A 22,673-nucleotide genomic window follows, 5' to 3' on the forward strand; every position below is an offset into this window, starting at 1 on the left:
TCAGAGGAATCCAGAGAAATTTTTTAAAAAGATAATGACCAGCCCTGGCTGGTGTAGCTCAGTGAATTGAGTGTGGGCCTGTGAACCAAACAACCGCGGTTTGACTCCCAGTCAGGGCACATGCCTGGGTTGCAGGCCAGTTCCCAGCAGGGAACGCAAGAGAAGCAACCACACATTGATATTTCTCTCCCTCTTTCCTTCCCTTCCCCTCTAAAGATAAATAAAATATTTTTAAAAAATAAATTAAATTAAAAAACTAAAGATAATGACCAGAAAACTAATGAATCATGAACTTACTACTGCCTTCAATGCAATGCAGCACATACAGATCCCAATGATCTGGTCCCTTTGTATCTCTGAGTGTGTTCTGGGAAAATTACTTCCTCAGAACGTTAACCCCTGTGTGTATGCAGTGGGTGAGCAGGGGAACAACTGGCTAACCATGAGCTTTAAAAAATTAGTTTCTTTCTTCACACCCTTTAGCATTAGGTCAGTTAGGTAGCTCAGTAGCAAAGTTCCCAGACAAGGTTCCTCTGATTCTTCGTTTGCTCTGTCCTTACTAAATCAACTAGCTTTCTTTATTACAACCGATGTCTTTCCCATGGTCATTAGGGAATCTTCTGAGGACTGACTGTACTTAATCTAAAAAATGAGACATGTATACTAGAATCACTAAGTCTGATCATTCTTGCCAAAGCAAGAGTTTCTTCCCTGAATAGCTAAGAAGAGCAAATGAAAGATTAATGTGGAGAAGTTACCTGTAATGGCTCTTGAAGAAAATCACTTTGACTGGATAGATTTTGTTCTGTAGATGCTGCAGAGAATGAAATCAATAGTAAACTACTGAGAGAAGAGAAAGGTTTATGCTCATCAACTGGGTGGAAACTAAAGTTTATACTTCACAGGGAGAAAAAAGCAGCAGCTGAAAAAACTGGGTCTCAAGTCCATCATGAATTTTGTATTAGAGCTCTACAAAGCGTCTGAGAGGGTTGTAAAACAGGACACTAATTACGTCTGTAACACATGACCTTTTAAGGTTAAAATGGGCAAAAGCAGCATTTCAAGCCTTCCAAAAGAACAGAAATAAGACTTTAAAAATAACAGGTAATAGTAATCTGAAAATAAAATTTGAGCTTTCATGATCTTGTTAATTGATACATGTAAGTTTCAAGTTTCAAAGTAAATCTTAGCTGGGTCTTCTGTCTCTTGAGGTTTTTTTCCTTTGATTATGTATATTAATCTACTTTTTAGTTACATAGTTTCAGTTTGGCTTCGTCTTATTAATATTCATCACTTTTGTTAATTACTCTATTCCCTACTTCACCCAGAAATTACTGTATAATCTAGCTGGTGTATACTTCTTAGTACAGCTGGGCCCTGTGTTTGATTACATCACCCTTCCCCTGAGGTACACTAGTGTACAGCAAAAGATCCTAAATTGGAAGCATCAGACCAGATTCAAGTCTAGGCTCCATCATTAATTAGTATGGTACTCAGTACACTAAATATCACTGAGGTAGTTCCACTTATAATCAGACTCTAAAAGCCTCAACACTAGATTTATAAAGTCAAATGGAGTCAAAGCAAGTTCCAGGCAGAATTCACTACAAGATGATTAAAAAAAATTGCCAAAACAGCTATTATTCTGCATTTCCATTCACCCATCTGGAGACTTTCTCTAAAATGCAAATAGGTCAGTTAAGTATGGTAATATCCTATTGGGAATTCACCCATATGAAACTGATAACATATGGATGCACTTAGAATAAATGAATACACAGACACTGTTTAACCCTTATGATGTCTAGAGTAGAATTATTTGTAAAGAAATGATAATTACACCTGTGGCTGTTTGTTCCGAGTCCTGAGGAGGATGACATACCTGCTGGGCTACCTGAAGTAGCTGAAGGCTGTTGTGACGATGGAATTGCACTTGAAGGTTTGTCAAAATCCAGAACAGATTCCTAAAGGCAAATTTTCAATAATGAATAGAAGCAAAGTTTATTAATTTTAAAACTATTACCATTGAGTTATTCACGGTGTGGTCCATACCTTATTAGCTATAGGAATCTAGCCAATTACTATCTCAAAAGGTTAATAACTTAGTCTTTACAGAAGCAGAAATTAAGAGTTAAAATTTAAAACTAATGTAGCTGTCAAACTTTAAGATTGTGTCAAGTTTTAAAACCACAATAGTAATTCTAAGGCCTACCTTGGAAAACTTTTTTCCTGACCTAAGGTCTTAAACAAAGGCATCAATCCTAGTATAAACCAAGCCTTCGTTTTGATTATACCCCAAACAATGAGGGCCTAATTATTGTATCTCAACCACAAACTAGATCATGCTATCAAATACTTTCACGATGAAAAGCTATTCTCTTCTGTCATCTGCCTATCTTGGTTCTCCCAGAAATGTTTCCAGCATTTTGAGTTCTTAAGTTACACACTTGTTGTGACCATTTTAGTTCTTTTATTTATCTTCAGATAATCTGAAGGGATAAGCAATTCCCTCATTTTACAAATAAGTAGAGGGTTAGAAGCTAAATTCTTGCTATAGATTCTACAGCTGGTAAATTGGTAGAAGTGAGTTTAACCATGCGTCTAATTCCAAAGCTCAAGGTCTTTTCACTACACAAGAAAATCTTATTTGTCTACTTCATCCCTCAGTAATATCATAGTATTCTGGAATTTTGTGAGGGTCTGTATAACACAATTTGACATTTAATTACTGACTTACCACAAGTTCACCATCTTATACAATTGGAATATAAACTCCTTAAAGGCGATAACATGTTATGATTTTATCAACACAATGGCACCTACCAGCACACTAAGCATAGAGCAGGTTCTCACAATCTCAGTGGAAACTTCTGGTGATTAACAGCAGTACTGGTATTTGTGCACTTTAAGCTTTTTACATGTTTGATTATTTTTGTTACAACAAATAGGAATAGAATCTACTATCCTCATGTTTAAAAAAAACTGAAGCAGAGAGTTAAGTAACTTGCAGACACTCTCGGAGTTGGGAAGTGGCCAAGCTAGGATTCATACTCATTCTGGACCAGAACCTATGTTCTGAACAGCTTCCTCATAATGCCACAGATCAGAAATGAGTAGCCCCAGGAACTGCACTTAAGATTTGTTTAATAATGACTCATACCTGCATAAAGTTACAGGTTCCTTGAATCTGGGTCATCAGATCCTGCAGTTTTTCTTTCCTCAATACTGGATCCTTTGGAAGGGTAGAGGAAGAACCTACAGGTAGATGCATAGGCTTAGGCACCTACGAGACAAATCAATAATATATTAAGAGTAAAATTCAATAACCTAATTCAAGAAACTTAGTCTGTCATTACATCTAAGTGAAATCAAAACACATACCAATGCTCATTATTAGATTTATCTCAGGTAAAATATTTCCACATAAATATATTTTCTAAATAATCTAATCAAACTTTAAACATGTTCCCCCCTTCAGAACAAACTTTAACAAAAATCCTTCTAAAACACCCTCTTTTTTAAGACCTAAAATAACAGGCCTCCCCTGATAGGAAGTTCTTTCATTATGAACATCAGTTACCTTTGTCTTCTAGGATAAGATTAAACTAACTATAAGATGCACCAATGATTTATTTTTCTTAGGGAAATAATTACTACTGCATTAAATATACATTCTATTTCTAAGATGTAGTATCTGATTGCAGAAACATTAAGATGTAAAACTGTAGTCCTGGCTGGTGTGGCTCAGCGGACTAAGTGCCGGCCTATGAACCAAAGGGTCGCCACTTCAATTCGCTGTCTAGGGCACATGGCCTTTAAAAAAAAAAAGATATAAAATTGTATACGTATACATCCTAGAATTGAGGAAATACATCGTTATATTTTGTTATAAAGTAAGCATACTTTGAGGGGCCACCTGTATTTATAAGGTAGTTAGTCCTCAGGCTAACTTGCTTCAGATTGCTGCGCACCCTGAATTAGACCTAATGTTTACTTCTTACAGCTCAGCATGCTTCTCCCTGTCAGCACCTCTTCTCCAACCTCTGATTTGGAAGTCACACAGATAATTTGTCAAAGTATCACACAAAGAGTTAACCGACCCTAACTGTACAAACGAAAAGCTCTTTTAGGAGAAAAGTATAAGGGTTAACATTTAACTTCATATTATCTAGTCTTTTGTCTTTAAACTCTATTTTGCCCTTGACTCTCCTTACTCATGTTCTAGACAGCTGAGACTGCCAGACAGATACAGAGACAAATACTGTATTATACACAGAAGAAGTGTCCTCTCTGCCACCAGAAGACCTTGCAACTTCAGTACAATGCTGTGTGTGCCATAAAAGAATATTAAGTTGAATTCTGACCTTTCCACCTGAACACCCCTGATTTCATTCAGCAAATAGCATGGTATCGATATTCTGATATGGTAAAGGCTCAGCATTGCTATGCTCAGTAGAATTTTATGTTGGTTTTTAAACAGCTTTACTGAGGTATAAAACTAGGTTTTTTAAATATAAGTTTCTCAAAATGGTTGACACATTACAATTACTGTATGTGATATATGGTTAATGAAATAAAGCTATCAATCTCTTGCAGGGTCGAGAAGAAGCTAGAATATTAGCACTTGAAGAAAAAAGGAAGAAAAAGAAAGCAAAAGGTGACAAGTAACTCTAAAATTCTTTGCCCAGGCAGAATGGAGGTAGGGGTAATTTATTTATAAAATTTTGATCCTTCAATTTCCCCAAGCAAAATGTTTTTCACACCATCAGAGAACCAAAGGTTTATCAGATAACTTTTGGCTAACAGGGCACAGAAGTGCAGGGAACACTACTAGAGATGAAGAACACTGGGACTAGAAAAAGTTCACATTTCTCAGCAAACAAGGTGGTACCAAGTTTGCATTTAAATCGTGATATATAAATTATAATTTAATAAAAAGGTAACACTAACTACCATTATATCCAAGGACTATTCATTATAAGCCTCCTTATCTTCCTGAAACAGGTTATCATTTACACAATGAGGCTTTATACTTGAAATCTTAAAACCTAATCCCAGAATATTTATTTAAGGTTTAAGATTTTTATTTATTTTTAGAAAGGGGGAGGAAGACGGAAAGAGAGGGAGAAATGCATCAGCGTGCGAGAGATACACTGACCATCAGTTACCTCTCACCCACCTGCAACCAAGGACCTGGCCTGCAATCCAGGCATGGACCCTGACCAAGAATCAAACCATCAACCCTTTGGTTTGCAGGCCAGCACTCAATCACTGAGCCACACCAGCCAGGGCTAATTCCAGAATATTCAATGCATACGGTTTCCATCTCCTGAAAATTCTTGTTTTGAAAAAGAAATGGAAAACTAATTCAGATTGTTCTCCAACTAATGGAATGTCTGGAGCCATTATGTACCTTCTTCAAAGAATACAGGCTAATTGAGTGACTACAAATGAGCGAAAAAGAATACAAAAAAGTGTAACTTGTCAGAAAAAGCCACCCGTGTGCCAGGTGGAAAATAACAAATGAAATACAGTATAACAAGCCTCCCACCCTGTGACACACACATTTACATTTCTCACCTGTTCACATTATGGGCTTGTCTCAACTACCCACTATTCTGATGTTATATCACATCATTACATTTTTGGCATTAAAACAGCATCTTCTCATTGTGGAAATATCATCTCAAGCTAGGTTCAACAGATGGACTAGGTCTACTTCCAGTTTTTAAGGGGAAAAATAATTTACACATTAAAGAATTAAGTACTGTGTACATTAATTGAACATGGGTTTTGTTGATTTTTTTTAAAGAAAACTAAGATGTTATCATTACTACAGCTCATTTATGTCTATATTGCCAGACGTAAACTAATACAGATCAACTCACATCTTTGGGTTCTGCATTAAACTTCCTGGGCAGGAGCTGGCCATTTGGTCTGAGGCTTCCCGAAGCTACCCCCCAGGACTGTGGGGAAATCTGTGGTGGTGGTGGTGGTGGTGGTGGTGGTGGTGTTAAAGAGTGTTTTTGATTCTCAGAATCATTTTCCCAGGATTTAGGAGGCTCTGGCTGTCTTGAATCCTGTTCTGCACACACGGGAGAGGTCCGTGACTTGCTGATGTCATGTTGACTCTGCACAGAAGGTGTCCAAGACTTTGCAGTTTGCTTCTTTCCGTCCTGTTCTTTCTGTAGTTGAACTGGCCAAGGCTTTGGTGTCTCCTGCTTCTCCTGCTCCTCTTGAGCATTTCCTGCTCTGGATTTAGGAGTTTCTTGCTTCCACTGGCTAGGAGTTAGCTTGGGTTTAGAGACATCCTGCTTCTTCTGTTCTTCCTGCAAAGTGGACCTGAGATTTGCAAACTCTTGTTTCCTCTGCTCTAAGGAAACTGCAGGCTTTGCTAGCTCCTGGTGCTTAACGGAAGACTCCCAGGACTTGAAGGGCTCCTGTTTCTTCTCCTCACCATCTGGTTCAGTAAGCACATCCCAACATTTGGGGAGATTTGGTTTTCTAGCATAACCTGCTTCCCAAGACTGCTCTTCATCCTGCTTGCTTGAATAATCTACTTCTGCTATGTAGCGTCTGTTAAGAAACTAGGCCAGAGGGGAAAATGTGCTGAGTCACAGAATTTATCACAGACCTTGAAGGGAACAATGAACCCCCTCTCAGTATTCCTATATCCATTGGTCTGTACCACTGTGCTAACAGGAAATGCCTGTCCTTATTCTGCTTGAAAAGACTGTCCTACTTTTTTGTCTGTTCCTTTTCCCTCAATTAAGAGAAATACAAACTTTGATATTTGAAAAACAGCAATCTGTATCTGACTGGCAGCGCTGGAATAACCTTGGTAAAAGAGCCTGAGTCAGGTAAACGTGGCACCACGATGTGCAGTTCTTAGCAGTCGTGAGTGAGTCGAATACAGATCGACACTTTCAAAACATCAAAGTTTGTGTTTCTTCTGAATGCCCACCTGACGCCCTTAAATATTAAGGCAGAGGGCAATCCAACTTTGTGCAATCCAATGGCACAAAGTTACACTGTTAAACCGTAATCCTTACGTTTCCTGAATTACCAGATTTTCTTTATTTCCATTATATACCAATCAATACTATGATTCTGCCTCTTTCATTCCTTTCAGCTTCTATGAATTTCAGTGTCACTTGGGAACAAATAAATACCTCTTCTGTTACTCATCTGAATAAATTTTGGAGAGAGCAAAAGTCTACCTATTTTTAAATGCTAACACAAGGGCCCAAAACAACAATTACAGCTTCTAAGTGATTTAGCAGTCAAGCTGACTCCTTTAATCTTCCAGTAACCACATGAGGCAGGCATTACTGTTACCCCCCATCTTACCCACGAGGATAACAAACGCAGACATCTTGCCCAAAGTCACTAGCTAGTAAGCTGCAGAGCCAGGATTCAAGCTAGAAGCCTAGCTGCACGGCATTAACTCCCAATCACAACACAACACAAACGCTCAATAACCAAACTCAGCAAATTATCTTTCGGTACCTTACCTCTTGTGGTTGTATCTCTGGATGTGTAAGTTCCACAAGAGACTCTGGAAAGATAAAAAAACAATGAATAAATACTAGGTAAACTCTAAGTTTTCAAACTGATTACAACTAATTCATTCTAGCAACAACATATTTCATAAGAGTTATAGAAAAGGGATAGTAAAATTGAATATATTATAGAAAGAATAATTCTCACTATTGCTTGTTGGTCAAAAGCTTATGGTCCAAAGGCTAGTTGAAGCTAACAGCTCTCCTCACACAAGATACTCTCTAAAGTCAAGTTACAGTTAAAAACTCGATCCTGGTTGAAAATAAGACTGTCTGTCTCCTCTTACCCACAAACACAGCTTCTTTCAAGTTGGAATTTCAGCTCCAGTTCCATGGGGAAAAAATTTGTCATCTCAGCTTGAAAAATAGCCATAAAGGCCTCCCACAGGTCAGGTGAAGCTTGGGAGGAGGGCAAGGGAGTGCAGGTACTGAAGCACTGGATTTAGTGTTAACAACTAAGACAAAGTGTACATGAGAAATGACTTGAACTTGAACTTGCTACTGGCTTCGTGAAGCACTCCTGGACTAGCACCTTAGAAGTAATATTTCTCAAATAAATCCAGCTTCAACAAACAAAAAGAAACATGCCATTTACTCAACATATTTTTCCCCCAAGAAAAGTGGAATTTTGAAGAAATCTATTTCCTTTACTGGAAATATCATATTTATTTTGGCAGTTTTTTCACAAATCAATATGTTAACGTTATTCAGACTCTTCTACTATAGTATTTGATTGCAGTATAACTTACATTTTAAACAATTTCAAACGGAGTTACCCTACTAACACTCTAACAAAGAGATTCAAACTCAATAAATGTCTCATTTTAACAGTGTACAGTACTCTCATAACAAAGTGTAACCTGATGTGTCTATTAAGGTTCACTCTTAATAGAAGGTAAATCATGGTAGCAACATCTAGAGATGTTTTCCAAATGGAGGCTCGTCCTACAGCAAGTACAGATGTCCACACAGGACAAATTAAAGTAGGGCAGTCCTTTCCCAATGATCTGACTCAGTCTGGGTGTTAAAAATGCAACCACTAGACAGAATTTCAGCGATCACAACAAACCTGACTCTCTGACAGATTCAGTCTTTGACAATTGTTCTTCCTTCTCTGACTTCGTTAGTATTTCTTCCTCCAACGACACTTCTTTTTCCTGAGCGTGTTTTGGAACTGGGATACTTTCAAAATAGCCTGAGTTCAGCAATTCAGACAGCAGATCTTTCATATGTTTGTCTAAGAAAGAGTGATTAAGACTTAGTTATCATGTAACCTAAAAGGTCAGGGGAATTACTTGCAATAGAAATCCTAGTAATAATGGTATCCTAACTACAGCGCCATTATACCATTCTACCTTAGAGGGGATTCAAAGAACTGGTCAGTCCCATGAAAAGTAAACACATGCAGTCCATCTTTATGTCAGGCTGAATCAGTATAAATTTTAAAGATCAGAATCCCAAAGTTTAGCAAGTCACTCAAGTTTCCCTGGGCCTCCATTTCCACTATTTGAAAAATGACTAAAAATCAGAGATCCTTATCGAAGACTCAGAAATGTCACAAAAGTACACATTATTCCCTGAGCTTAAGAAAAAGTCATTTCCCCCTCTGCTCCCATGACATCACAACTAACAATTATTCTATCTTCTCCAAGTAAGTAAGGCTTTAGAGATATAAAAGCTCCTCAAGCATAACCATCAGAAAACCCCATCATGGGCAATCTCTAAAGGATTTTTAAAAATTCCATGATTAAGGCTTGGCTGGTGTAGCTCAGTGGATTGAGCGCGGGCCTGGGAACCACAGTTCAATACCAGGTCAGGGCACATGATTGTGTTGCAGGCCAGTTCCCAGCAGGGGGCGCACAAAGGCAACCATACATTGATATTTCTCTCCCTCTCTCCTTCCCTTCCCCTCTAAAGATAAATAAATAAAATACATTTTTTTAAATTTCACAATTAAGACTTTCCCCTTATGTTATGCTTTATGTCACTCCTAGCAATCACCCTTTGGTGCTCCTGAAAAATCTTAAAGTGATGTTAAAGTCATTGTAACCACAAATAGATCTAAAGTCTATTTTACTTTTAATATCCACTAAAAATGTAATTCCCAAATTAAGCAGAGTTCCCATACTTGATTTGGGTCTATTTTTCCTATCACAGGAGCACTGTGACATATATTTTTGTCTTTTTGTTTTTTAAGAAAATCAGCTTTGAGATATAATTTACAAACAACAAAATTCACCCATTTTAAGTACACAGGAGAGTTGTGTTCACTTCCACCAGAACAACGACATAGAACACTTTCATCAACTCAAAAAGTTCCTTCATGTCCCCTTTGTAATCGATCCCCTCTCCCCTCACTCCCTAGCAACCACCGACCTGCTGTCACTCTAGTTACATCTTTTCTAGAATTTCCTATAACTGGAACCATACAATATACACGCATCTTTCGTCTAGTGTCTGTCACTCAGCACAATCATTCTGAAATTAACCCATGTTATTACATATATGAATACTTCATTCCTTTTTTATTGCTGAGTAGATTCCACTGTATGCATATACTGCATTTTGTTTACCAAGTATCAGTTGATGTACCTCTGGGCTGTGTTCTGTTTGGGACTTTTATGAATAAAGTCTGTACGAACATTCATGTACAAATACTTATATGAACATATGTTTTCAGTTCTCTTGGGTACTAGAACTGCTTGGTAAGTGTACCCTTAATTTTATAAAAACTTCCAACCTATTTCCAAACTATTTGCATCATTTTGCACTCTAACCTAGAAATAAATTTGTGATTGTAATTTGAAAGGACTTAGAAATTTTGTTAGTCACACATACTTCAAGTATTTTTTAAAAAGAAGCGATCACTACTAACAAAATTGTTCACTATCTTTGAATGAATTTTCATTATGTTAAGCTGGCACATAAAACTCTGTACTTAATGTCTAGCCATTTGAGCTTGGTCACTGGGCCAAAATCTATCTAGGAAGTCAAAAGAACTCTTTCTCTCCAGCTCATTTCCAGATTAACAGACAACAATGCTTCAATAGACTATGTAGCCAAACCATTCTTATTTTCTTAGGCAGATCTGGTAGATAAGTCTTGACATTAACAATGTGTGAATTTAAGATTCTTAAATACAATTCTTAAACAGGTACAACTATGCAGAATTAAGAACTTAACTCCAAAATGGTCAAGCTAATATGAAAGCTAGCACTAGACCTTACCTCTTTTTCCCAAATCACAGTGACTTTCCACTTCAAAACTCCCCCTAGTTTCCATGTTAATCAGTACAACGATTCAACAGCTGCTTTTAACATAACTAAACAAAGATCATTCCTCCAATGGATACAGTATAGTCAGACATGTAGTTATGATGGACTGACACAGTTTCAACCTTCAATATCATTCTAAACTTCTAGACATAAAGGTTAGGCTTTACTTCATACGTCCAAAGTGGAGAAAACTCACATGTCGTTCCCGCCACTGCTTTCTCACTTCCTTCCAAAAGGTCCCAAAAGTACAAGGATGACTGCTCCATCTGGTCTTCAACACTGATAAGGAAAGGCAGAACAAAGTGGCTTTAGAAGTACATACATCTTGGGCTGGGATGGGAGTAAAGACAGAAAACTGTACTTGAATAACAATTAAATAATTTTTTTTTAAAAAAGGAGTACACACATCTATGGGGGCAGTACTTTTTATATAAATAACCCATAAATAAATATATATATATTTGGCTATGTACAGGTAAACATTTTATTAGGTGTCTTCCTGATACAAGGCTGATTTCTAATAACAGTTGGAATCTGTGCTTTAGCATGGCTCAACAGACACACCATTGAAATAAAGCGTATCTAACAAAGCAAGAGCACAGACATCTGTTTATCAGCTCATTTATTTCATCAAAGCAAGAATAGAAAATGGATAACTGGCCCTGACTGGTGTAGCTCAGTGGATTGAGCATGGGCTGTGAACCAAAGGGTCACTAGTTCAATTCCCAGTCAGTGCACATGCCTGGGTTGTGCATCAGATCCCCAGTAGGGGGCACACAAGAGGCAATCATACATTTGATAGTTCTCTCCCTCTCTTTCTCCTTTCTCTTCCCATCTCTTTAAAAAACAGATAACTGGAAGGGGAAAAAGATGAGTAACCTCAATTTGCTGGTTTTATATTTTAAATCATCAGGTTTGTTTCTCCAATTTATTCACAGCACAAGAACACCAAATAATTTTCACTTTAACACTTTAATGATACTGGCCAAGTTAGATTTTATTTACCTCCACTTAAGTACAGCAATAAAAAGGCAAAGACTCTTAGGTAAATACAACAGTCTAAGATAGTTACAAAAATAATTTGAAGAATATACATAATTAGTGTTATGGCTAATACTTGCATAAGGTTAAAACATGATGATCAGACATTATTTTTTAAATCAGTTTACAATAAAGAAGTATTTTAATGCAGTCATTCAAATCCATTGCCCTCCCAGTGTATCAACCCTGGTAGAATCTACGAAGGTCCACATTTACCACGTAGAATCAAATTAATGTTTTCTTAATTACTATACACACACACACACACATTTATATTAGCTGAAGTGTTGTTTTCTATTTCAGAGAAATATTTTCATTATCTTACCTCAGACTTTCATTTCTTTCAGGGCAGGTCAGTTTTGAAAATTTAATGAGGTAGTCAAGTTCTTTTAAAGGCAAATACACTGCACCATTCAAGCCCTCTTTCAAGTCTTTCTGCACATGTTCCTGCATCAAGTTCTGCAATACATACTGAACTTGAAGTATGGTGCAAAGTTTTTTCTTCTCAGCCTCAAGTTTCAACATGTGCTCCCTTCTCTGGGCCTTCTTCTGAGCTTTAAGTAGCTGTTAAAACAAATGCTAATTAAGGATGATACTCTCCACCACCCTGTATTACCAACTGGTAAACCCGGGGCTGGGATTAGATGATAAATCTCATATACTGGGTGGGCAAAGTAGGTTGACAGTTGTGAGTACCCAAAATGCAGAGTTTATTCTTGTATTATTGTTTATTAAGTATTGCATTATTTATTTGTATTACAACTGTAAACCTATTTCTGCCTACTCCTGTATATAACACTGACCGTGAAATTGATAAATTCATTTGAACCTGATTCCTTTTTCTGCTTAAGAAGTCACTGAACGGATTTCTTAAATCTGTCTGTCTCAGGTAGTCAAAGCCAAGGGAATCCAAACATCTGACTCCCAACTCCAGGCTGTATCTAGTACCTCTAATATCACCATGATGAGAAGCAAAGGACCTACTACTGATGTCCATATTCACCCAAGGGTTTTACTTTTCCATATTTATGTACATCAAAGCCTTTTAGACTAAACATTTTAAGAAAATGCTTCACTTTACTTTGGGTTTTTAAAAAATCTTGTTTTCCACCCTGGCTGGGGGGCTCAGTGGACTGAGTGCCAGCCTATGAACCAAAAGGTTGGTGGTTTGATTCCCAGTCAGGGCACATGCCTGGATTGTAGGCCAGGTCCCCAGGAGGGGGGTGCATGAAAGGCAACCACATACTAAAGTTTCTCTCCCTCTTTCCCCCTCTCTTCCCGTCTCTTAAATAAATAAATAAATAAAATCTTTTTTTAAAAGATAAATCACTTTAAAAAGCCTGATATTCCAAGAAAAGAATATTCGAATTATATTGGTCAGTTTTCAACCAACTGAAGACAAGTGGCTAAAGCATAAGGAATTGAAAACCAAACAGGAATAAAATGTCTTACAAACGTAATGCTAAAAGCAGCCACAGCAAACAGGTTTAAGTAAAATTAAGAGATATTTTCATAATTGTCTGTCAGTCTAAATGGAGCTATATCTTCCAAAAGTTAGCTGATAGAATACACAGAAAATCAGTGTCTACTCTAAGGCTCAGAAGTATAATACCTTAAATCTGGCATTATAGATTGGTTCCAGAAGTGACTTCCCATTTAAAAAATAAAAAGTACTTGTGGTTCAATTCCCAGTCAGGGCACATGCCTGGGTTACAGGCCAGTTCCCAGCAGGGGACTCACGAGAGGCAACCATACATTGATATTTCTCTCCTCTCCTTCCCTTCCTCTCTAAAGATAAATATATAAAATCTTTTTTTAAAAAACTAAGTTACAAAAGTAAAAAATAAAAATTAAGCAAAAAAAAGTACTATTTCCACTAAGAAACCTAAAGATTATTTTCTTCCAATAGGTTGCTTTTCTGATTTTAATTATTTCCTTCATATTGGATATGTTCTAAGGTATAAAGATTAAAAGAACAAAAGAAAAACCTACAAGATTTTTCCTATAGTTGGATTAAATTACTTAGCTATAACGTCAGCATTTAAAACTCTACAGCAGGGGTTTGTATGTGCATGAATCATAACAGATCAAGATTGGAGAAGAAAAACTCACTATGGCACTATAAACTCGTTTCTAGAGCATATGAAAACAACTTAGTACATCTGACTTGTGCTACTATCAGGGACAAGAGACAAGGGATGAATATAAAATTTTGAGAATGAGAAACAGGCTGGCTGGGGGTTATGTGGGCAAGAATATTGTCTTAAGGATGGTAAAGGCTCAGAAAAGCTTTTCCAAGACTTCAACATGGACTTATAGCAATAATTATTAACCAAAACCACTACAGGATTCTCAATTTCTGCTTGAGAAGAGGAAAATGTATAGAGATGGCAAGTCCACTATCCAAGACAGTGGGATTCTCTTGGACACTGTCTCCTGCTGGTACAGGGAAAGAGAAGCGATGCTGAGGATGTCTTCAGGACTGTATCACAGGATTACCTCAGATCTCTCTCATCAGCCACCTCCTAAGGTTGGATTCGGTGTTCTTATGGGCTCCTGGCACTCTGTTATCCCCTATCAAGGTGTCGATAACATTAAATGGTTATCCTGTTATTTATCTGCACCCTGCCACCTTGGGCTTCAGCTCCATGATGACAAGGACAACATACATCTGTTGTTCACCAATATACACTAGTGTCCAGCACAGAGCTTGCCAAGTGACAGGACTTCCTACATTTGCTGACTCAATCAAGTATCAAGTAAGAAACCATGTTGTCTCCTACATTATACTCAGATGTTCACGTCACAAAAATCACTGACAATAGCCTATTTCTCCAAATTTATCTAGAAACTAAAAAGTCAGATTACATTTTCTTCTTGTCTTCCAGTTGAGAGCATGTTTGGAAAGAAGATAGGAAGTTTAAACTGCTATCAACCAATAATACCGAATAATAAACTTTATTTTCTAACCCATGAAATAGAATGATAAATCTCCACCCAGGTAGAGCTCACATCAGGAAAACAGATGTAGCTGGGCTGAACAAAAGGCTTTCAACTTTTGTTTGAAGAGAAGGAAGAAACTGTTACACAAACTGTGAAACTGGCTATTTCAGAAGAGGTTTGACAAAAGAAACACTTAAGTAAAAGGAGAGACCAAAAAGTAGTAAGCTAGAAGGTAGTGACAAGCATTTCTAGGGTCTTGACTCATGACCGCACACTCCAAAGTACTTAAACAGCTCACCTAAAGTGAAAGTAAATCGATAGTACAAACAAGGAAAAATAATCTCATACATAACAACAAAATTTGGTGGGTTGGAACCTACCCCTAGACTATAGCAGTGGAAAAACACATAATGGACAGGTACCATATTCATGGTACAAAAAATAGAGAACAACTATTTCTAGGAATAAAAAGTATTACAGCCCTTCCTTCACTCTACCACTAGTAAGTGGCCATATGACTATAAATAAGCTCCTTTTTTTCTGAGCTGCAGAATCCTCACCTTAGAAATGCAGCTATTTACATCTACTTCCTAGGTTGCTATAAAAATCAAGTGGAAAGCCCTTGATGTAGCTGGTGTAGCTCAGTGGATTGAGCACGGGCCTGCGAACAACACGATCGGAGTTTGATTCCCAGTCAGGGCACATGCCTGGGTTGCAGGCCAGTTCCCAGCAGGGGACTCACAAGAGGCAACCATACATTGATATTTCGCTCCTTCTCTCCTTCCCTTCCCCTCTAAAGATAAATAAATAAAATCTTTAAAAAGAAAAAATCAAGTGAATTTTCATAGGTGCCTAGCACGCAAAAAGTATTTTTTAAACAGATTTATGTCTTTAAAAAAAAAACACCATGTATTAAAAAATAAACACCTAAATGGAAAACTAAAATCTAAAAGGGTATCTTTGCATAAAGAGTGTCAATGGAGAATTTTTAAGTATTATAACCACACACTTCCAACTATCCAACAGAAGTATGATATTAATAATTTTTTATAGTAAAATGGACCAAAACTAAATAAACTTAACATCTCTGGAGGTGGAGGAGTGTGGAGAATCAATCAAACAAGAAAAAAAATTGACTATATCTAGCCCTGGCTGGTGTAGCTCAGTGGATTGAGCAAGGGTCTGTGAACCAAAGCGTCACTGGTTCAATTCCCAGTCAGGGCACATGCCTGGCTTCAAGGCCAGGTCACCCTCATTGGGGTGTAAGCGGCAACCACACATTGATATTTCATCCCCTCTCTTTCTCCTTCCCTTCCCCTCTCTTTCTCCTTCCCTTCCCCTCTCTCTAAAAAAAAATAAAATCTTTTTTTAAAAAAATGTACTGTATCTAAAAGACTATATATATTGAGAGAGCAATTCAGGACTACATTACAAGGGTTAAGATGGTAGATAACTTCAGCCTAGAAATTATGCTTTGGGATTTTAGCAGGGTGATTTTGGTTGGGGGGCAGGGCAGGGAAACCGACTTTTCTTCAGGATCTGTTGGGAGCTGCTCTGCCTGATTTCAGGAGCTGTAATCCCCATGGCTAAGGCTGAGTGGGCCACCTTGGAACCATAAGCCACTAAGGAGACAAAGCTTATCTCCTTAGCGGGGCACTGCCTCTGGGCCTTTCACTTCACCCTGCCTCACCCCCAATGCTTGATCAGTTAGCCAATGACTGGTAAGATTCCTCAAGGGAGGGATGACCTAAGATAGACACAATCACAGGGGCCCCCTGTGGCTGAGGGACTTGGGGGGCTATAGAATAAGGGGGTGATGGAACCTCATCCTTTGGCTTTGACATAGCCTGAGTCCTCATTCTGTCTGCAAGAAGTCTCCTAATCTCTTAACTGCCTTACTTCCCCAGTCTGACTTAAGCCTGAAACAATGCTAGAGGTGGGTGCAGCCCCTGCTGGAAAGGTTCCTTAGGGCAATCAGGCCTAAGAAAGAATGCATAAAACCCTATGAAACCTACTTTGCTAATAACCTCAATTTAAATAACAAGGGACCAAGCAGAAAATGAGTTTGTTCCTCAAAGTTTTATGGCCCTTTAGCTACCTGACCCTGACTCAAAATAGGCCCTCAGAGTTCCTTTGAATGTTATCTATTGTTTAATCATTTCTGTGAGACAATGACTGATGAGCTTTACATATACACCCTGTATTCCTGTGCAAATTGAATGAAATAAAAGCCTGTCTAGGCAAGGATCTGCACCTCTCTCCTCTTGAGAGAGAAGCCATGCCTGTCCCTTTTCCTCCACAGGATTCGGTAGTCTGAGTGAATTTCTTATGCCTCATCCACAATGGGGCGGACCCCAGGAGCCCAGGGTCTGTATCAAGGATCGGTGGTTGAACTGGTTTTTGAAAAAGCAAAGAAAGCATACTCACATCTTGGCTCAGTCCTGAAAAGGTTTTCTGAAGCTCCTTGGCAAATTCTAAGTTATGTAGCACTTCTTCATATTTCTCTACTGCTTCCTACCAAATAAGAGAAGAAAACACCAGTTCTATTAACTTCTAAGTACAAATATGTCAAAATAAGTGTTTCTTAAAAACATTAAGAGATTTAGGACTTTACAAATTAGCCATTTCCTATATATAATATTAAAAAGTAGCCCTGGCTGGTGTGGCTCAGAATGAGTGCTGGCCTGCGAACCAAAAAGGTTGCCACTTTAATTCCCCATCAGGGCACATGCCTAGATTGTGGGCCAGGTTTCCCAACTGGGGCTTGCAAGAGACTGTTAGTCAATGTATCTCTTGCATAATTGATGTTTCTCTCCCTCTCTTTTCTCCCTGGCTTTCCCTTACTATAAAGAGTGCATTTTTAAAAAGTAGGAGTGAGGCCCTGGCTGGTGTAGCTCAGTGGATTGAGCACAGGCCTGCAAACCAGATGATCGCAGTTTGATTCCCAGTCAGGGCACATGCCTGGGTTGCAGGCCGGTTCCCTGCAGGCCAACTCCCAGCAGGGGACGCACGAAAGGCAACCATTGATGTTTCTCTCCCTCTCTCCTTCCCCTCTAAAGATAAATAAATAAAATCTTTAAAAAGAAATAGGAGTGTTTAGAAGTTAGTTAAATTTTAAAATTTAATTTTATACTAGACATCTGAGCCATAATTATAATAGTAGTAGTAGTAGCAGTAATAATAATAATAATAACAATAATAAGGCTAAGTCCCTATGGACAAAGTCTAAAAGGACTATGAGTTTTAAGATCACTAAACCAACAGGATTTCTGTCAATATTCATTTACTACTCAAATGTATTACAGAAGTAACAAAATGAGGATCACAGATAAGAATAAGCAACTTTAAGAAACTTATACTATGGGGAAGTTCCAGCCAAAATGGAGGAGTAGGCAGATACACTTCTCTTTCTCACATAACCAAAAGAAGGAAACAACCAGTTTAAAAACAAAAACCAACCAGGACTGCCAAAAAGTCTAACAGTATGGAAATTCAACAACCAAAGAACAAATGTTCATCCAAATGGCGCTGGATGGGCGAAGATGGGACGGCCAGAGCAGAAGACATGCAGCAAAGCAGCAGCAGCAGGCAGACTGGGCAGGCAAGGCTGGGGCTGGCAGACCAGGTGGTCCCACATTCCCATGTGGATAAACCAGAAAGAGGAACAACTGGGGAGCAATCCAGGGTTCCAACATGAAAACCTCTGACTATAAAAATCTGTGGGGGTTGCTGTGGTGGGAAAAACTGCCAATCTCACAAGATAGTGGAGGGCCTATGGAGTCCTAAACATTGGAGGGCCTACATTGGAGTGGAACATTGGAAGGCCTATGGAGTCCTAAAACATACACAAGCCCACCCACCCAACAAATGAGCACCAGGGCAGCACTTGAAAGGGCACAATTTGCCTGTAGGAAGCAGGGGCAGTGACTGAAACCAAGCAAAAAGCTGAGCAAGCAGCACTGTTCCCTATACAGCACCATAGCACAGTGAAGTGGCTTGTCCCATTCTGGCGAATAACTAAGGCTCTGCCCCTTACAACTTAACAGGTACACCAAGACAAAGAAATATAGCCCAAATGAAAGAACAGATTTAAACTCCAGAAAAAGAACTAAGCAATGAGGAGATATACCACCTATCAGATGCAGAGTTCAAAACACTGGTAATCATGATGCTCACAGAAATGGTTTAGTATAGTCACAAAATAAAGGAAGACGTGAAGTGAAGGCTATACAAAGTGAAATAAAGAAAAATACACAGGGAACCAACAGTGAAGGGAAAAAAACGGACTCAAATCACTTGGACCAGAAGGAATGAACAAACATCCATCCAGGACAAAATGAAGAAACAAGAATTCAAAAAAATGAAGAGAGGCTAAGGAGCCTCTGGGACAACTTTAAACATTCCAACATCCGAATTATAGGAGCACTAGAAAGGGAAGAGGAAGAGCAACAAATTGAAAACTTATTTGGAAAAAAAATAATTTAGGAGAACTTCCCCAATCTGGAAAAAGAAATAATCTTCCAGGAAGTCCAGGAAGCTCAGAGTCCCAAAGAAGTTGGACCCAAGGAAGCATATGAGACATGATAATTACATCACCCAAGATTAAAGATAAGGAGAAAATCTTAAAAACAGCAAGAGAAAAGAACAATTACCCACAAAGGAGTTCCCATAAGCCTATCAGCTGATTTCTCAAATGAAACTTTGCAAACAAGAAGGGGCTGGAAAGAAGTATTCCAAGTCATGAAATGCAAGGACCTACACCCATGATTGCTCTATCCAGCAAAGCTTTCATTTAGAATGAAAGGGAAGATAAAGTGCTTCTCAGATAAGGTCAAGTTAAATGAGTTCATCAACACCAAGCCCTTAATATGTGAAGGGACTTATTTAAGAAAAAGAAGATTAAAAATATGAACAGTAAAATGACAACAAATTCACAACCATCAACAACTGAACTTAAAAACACAAAAAGAACCTAAAACAATGAGAACAGGAACAGAATCACAGAAATAGAGATCACACCAAGGGTTATCTGCAAAGAAGGGAAGAGGAGAATGCAGGAACAAGTACAGGGAATAAGAAGCATAATTGGCAGGTACAAAATAAAGAGGGGAGGTTAAGAATAGTCTAAGAAATAGAGAAGCCAAAGAACTTGTATGTATGACCCACGGGCATGAACTAAGCAGGGGATGCTGGAAGGAATGGGGGTTCCAGGCAGTGATGAATAAAGAGGAAAAAAATGGGAGAACTATAATAACATAATCAGTAAAATACACTTTAAAAAAATAAATTTATACTATGGTAGAAGAGACTTGTAAACAATTACCTATAACAGACAAGATTAAATGAGACTATAACAGAAATATTAAAATTTAAAGGGGCAAACTCATATAGCAGCATTATTCATTATAGCCCAAAACAGAAATAACCCAAAAATCCAGCAACTGGTAAACGGGTAAACAAAATGTGGTATAACCATACAAAAAATACTCACCAACAATAAAAAGAAATGAATTATTCAATATGCTCTAAAACACATGAACCTCAAAAGACATAATATTAAGTCAAAAAAGCCAGATGTGAAAGAAATACCCAGAAAAAGTCAAATGTGTAAAGACAGAAAGCAACTAAGGACACAAAAATAACTTGGAGGGGTATAAAAATGTTCTAAAACTGAATTATTGTCATAGCTGCATAACTACAAATTTACTATAATTCATTGAACTCTACAGTGACATTGTGTTAATTTTGATATGTATAAGATACCTCAATAAAGCTATTTTTTAAAAGTCTGATAATACTAAGTCTTTACAAATATATAAAGCAATGGTAACTCCTATTTACTAACAGTATTAGACTACACTGGTACAATAATTTTGGAAAACAGTTTGGTTGGTATTTTTACCTAGGAAGTTCACTATAAGTATGTACCCAGAAAACATCTTGTACCTATGTGTCAGTAACACATGTAAGATTGCTCAAAGTAGAATACCAAAACATGATAGCAAGCAATTCAAATATCCAGCTATTTTTTTAAGGATTTTATTTATTTTTAGAGAGAGGGGAAGGGATGGAGAAAAAGAGGAAGAGAAACATATATCAATACAGGCCGGGACTGGGACCAGAGCTTGCAACCCAGGCATGTGAAGTGACTGGGAATCGAACTGATAACCCTTTCCTTTGCAGGACGACGTGCAACCAACTGAGCCCCACTAGTCAGGGCTCAAACATCCACCTACTCATAGACTACCACCGAGAAGAGAAAAGCAAAAGATACATAGTTGCTTGCATCAATAAAAAAAAATCCTGACCATTAGTAAAAAAGGCAAACTGAAGAATATATAGTATGATACTATTTATAGATAAGGCACAAAAAAGCAACTCTAACAAATTTAAGGACAACACACAAGTACTGTCAAAAGCAAAGTAAGAAGGGGGAAAAGTTCAGGGTCAAATTACAGGAAAAAAATACTAGTAAGGAGCTTCAATGGTTTTAGAATAATGTACTGGGAAAAATCACAGCCTTAAATATGAATCAGTTGGGGGAGAGGAAAGAAATGTATTAATCACTCAACTCAGAAAATAAAGCAAATAAACCAAGCAGAAAGATAAAAGGAAAAGAGAAAAAATAAAATAAGTCTAAAATCTGGCTTAATTTTTTTAAAACACCACTACCTAACTTAAATAAGAGTCAACTGAAGAAATACAACCATACAAAAATTAGAAACAAATACAAACCGAATTTTATTTAAAAATTACCTTCCCCCAATATGTACCAATAAATTTTTGAAACTGGGTGGAATAGGTAAATTTGAAGAAAAAGTTTTGAAAAGTTGACTCCCCCCCAAAATTTAACCTATCAATTTTCAAAGACAAAAAATAGGCCCTAGCTGGTATAGCTCAGTGGATTGAGCACGAGCCTGTGAACCAAAGGATTGTGGTTCGATTCCCAGTCAGGGCACATGCCTGGGTTGCAGGCCACTTCCCAGCAGGGGACTCATGAGAGGCAACCATACATTGACATTTCTCTCCCTCTCTCCTTCCCTTCCCCTCTAAAGATAAATAAAATCTTTTAAAAAATAGAGACTATTACCACAAAACTCACACCTCCTCAAAAGAAAAACATGTTCAGACGCTTTCATAGAACAATTCAACCAAATTTTAAAGACCATGCATTACGGAAGCACTGACGTGATAGTGAAAAAAAAGGGGGCAGATAAATAGGGAGAGGGCAAAGGGTTTTTAGAGCAGTGACAGTATTTTGTACAATGCTGTAACCGTGGATACATGCCTTCACACATCTCTCCAAACCCACAGACTATACAACACCAAGAATAAACCCTAAATGTAAACTGTGGACTTAAGTGATGAGGATGTGTAAACACAGATTTCTCTGCAGCAAGTGCACCCCTCTGGCAAGGAGCATTGGTAGTGAAGGGGGCTGTGCAAGCGTGGGGTTGGGGTGTACAAAATTTTCTGTATTTTCTGCTCAATTTGGCTGTGAACCTATAACTGCTCAAAAAATAAAGTCTGTTTTTTGTTTTAAAAGGAGAAAGCAAAAGTAAAGGCCCCAAAGTATGTATATTAAGCCAAGTTTTATAGAAAATGGAAAAGCAGGAAGAATATTTGTTTATATATGCTTAACAAAACTTAACAGATATATACATGAATCTATTAGAAACCATCATTTTGTAAGATCAGAACTGAACGAAGGAGTGAAAAAACTTTTTAATAATTTCTAATTTCTAAACTGTGAATTATTAGCAATTTTTAAACATAAACTTAGAGCTCCTTAATTAAATACTACATTCCTGAGAGCTATTATCTGAGGTCAAATCACAGAATTTTTCTGCTT

The 22,673-nt window shown here is 37.8% G+C and overlaps 1 protein-coding gene across 10 annotated transcripts in view; it reads right to left on the bottom strand.

Moving 5' to 3' along the window:
• The window catches only part of CAPRIN2 (caprin family member 2), a 42,343-nt gene that overhangs the window by 13,183 nt on the left and 6,487 nt on the right, over positions 1–22,673 (bottom strand). For 9 of the 10 annotated variants that reach the window (XM_037032964.1, XM_037032883.1, XM_037032709.1 and 6 more), the window contains exons 4-12: positions 17,249–17,335; positions 12,204–12,442; positions 11,034–11,116; positions 8,632–8,799; positions 7,515–7,558; positions 5,889–6,587; positions 3,161–3,283; positions 1,883–1,964; positions 759–814 (exon numbers count right to left, since the gene is read on the bottom strand). In XM_037032964.1, coding sequence (XP_036888859.1) covers positions 759–814; positions 1,883–1,964; positions 3,161–3,283; positions 5,889–6,587; positions 7,515–7,558; positions 8,632–8,799; positions 11,034–11,116; positions 12,204–12,442; positions 17,249–17,335 — 1,581 coding nt within the window. The remainder of the gene's footprint in view (positions 1–758; positions 815–1,882; positions 1,965–3,160; positions 3,284–5,888; positions 6,588–7,514; positions 7,559–8,631; positions 8,800–11,033; positions 11,117–12,203; positions 12,443–17,248; positions 17,336–22,673) is intronic. The other variant, XM_037032554.1, reaches the window with a different exon arrangement.

Source organism: Sturnira hondurensis, unplaced genomic scaffold (assembly GCF_014824575.4).
Source record: "Sturnira hondurensis isolate 20B ecotype Veracruz unplaced genomic scaffold, ASM1482457v3 Scaffold0000362, whole genome shotgun sequence".
Taxonomy (NCBI): domain Eukaryota; kingdom Metazoa; phylum Chordata; class Mammalia; order Chiroptera; family Phyllostomidae; genus Sturnira; species Sturnira hondurensis.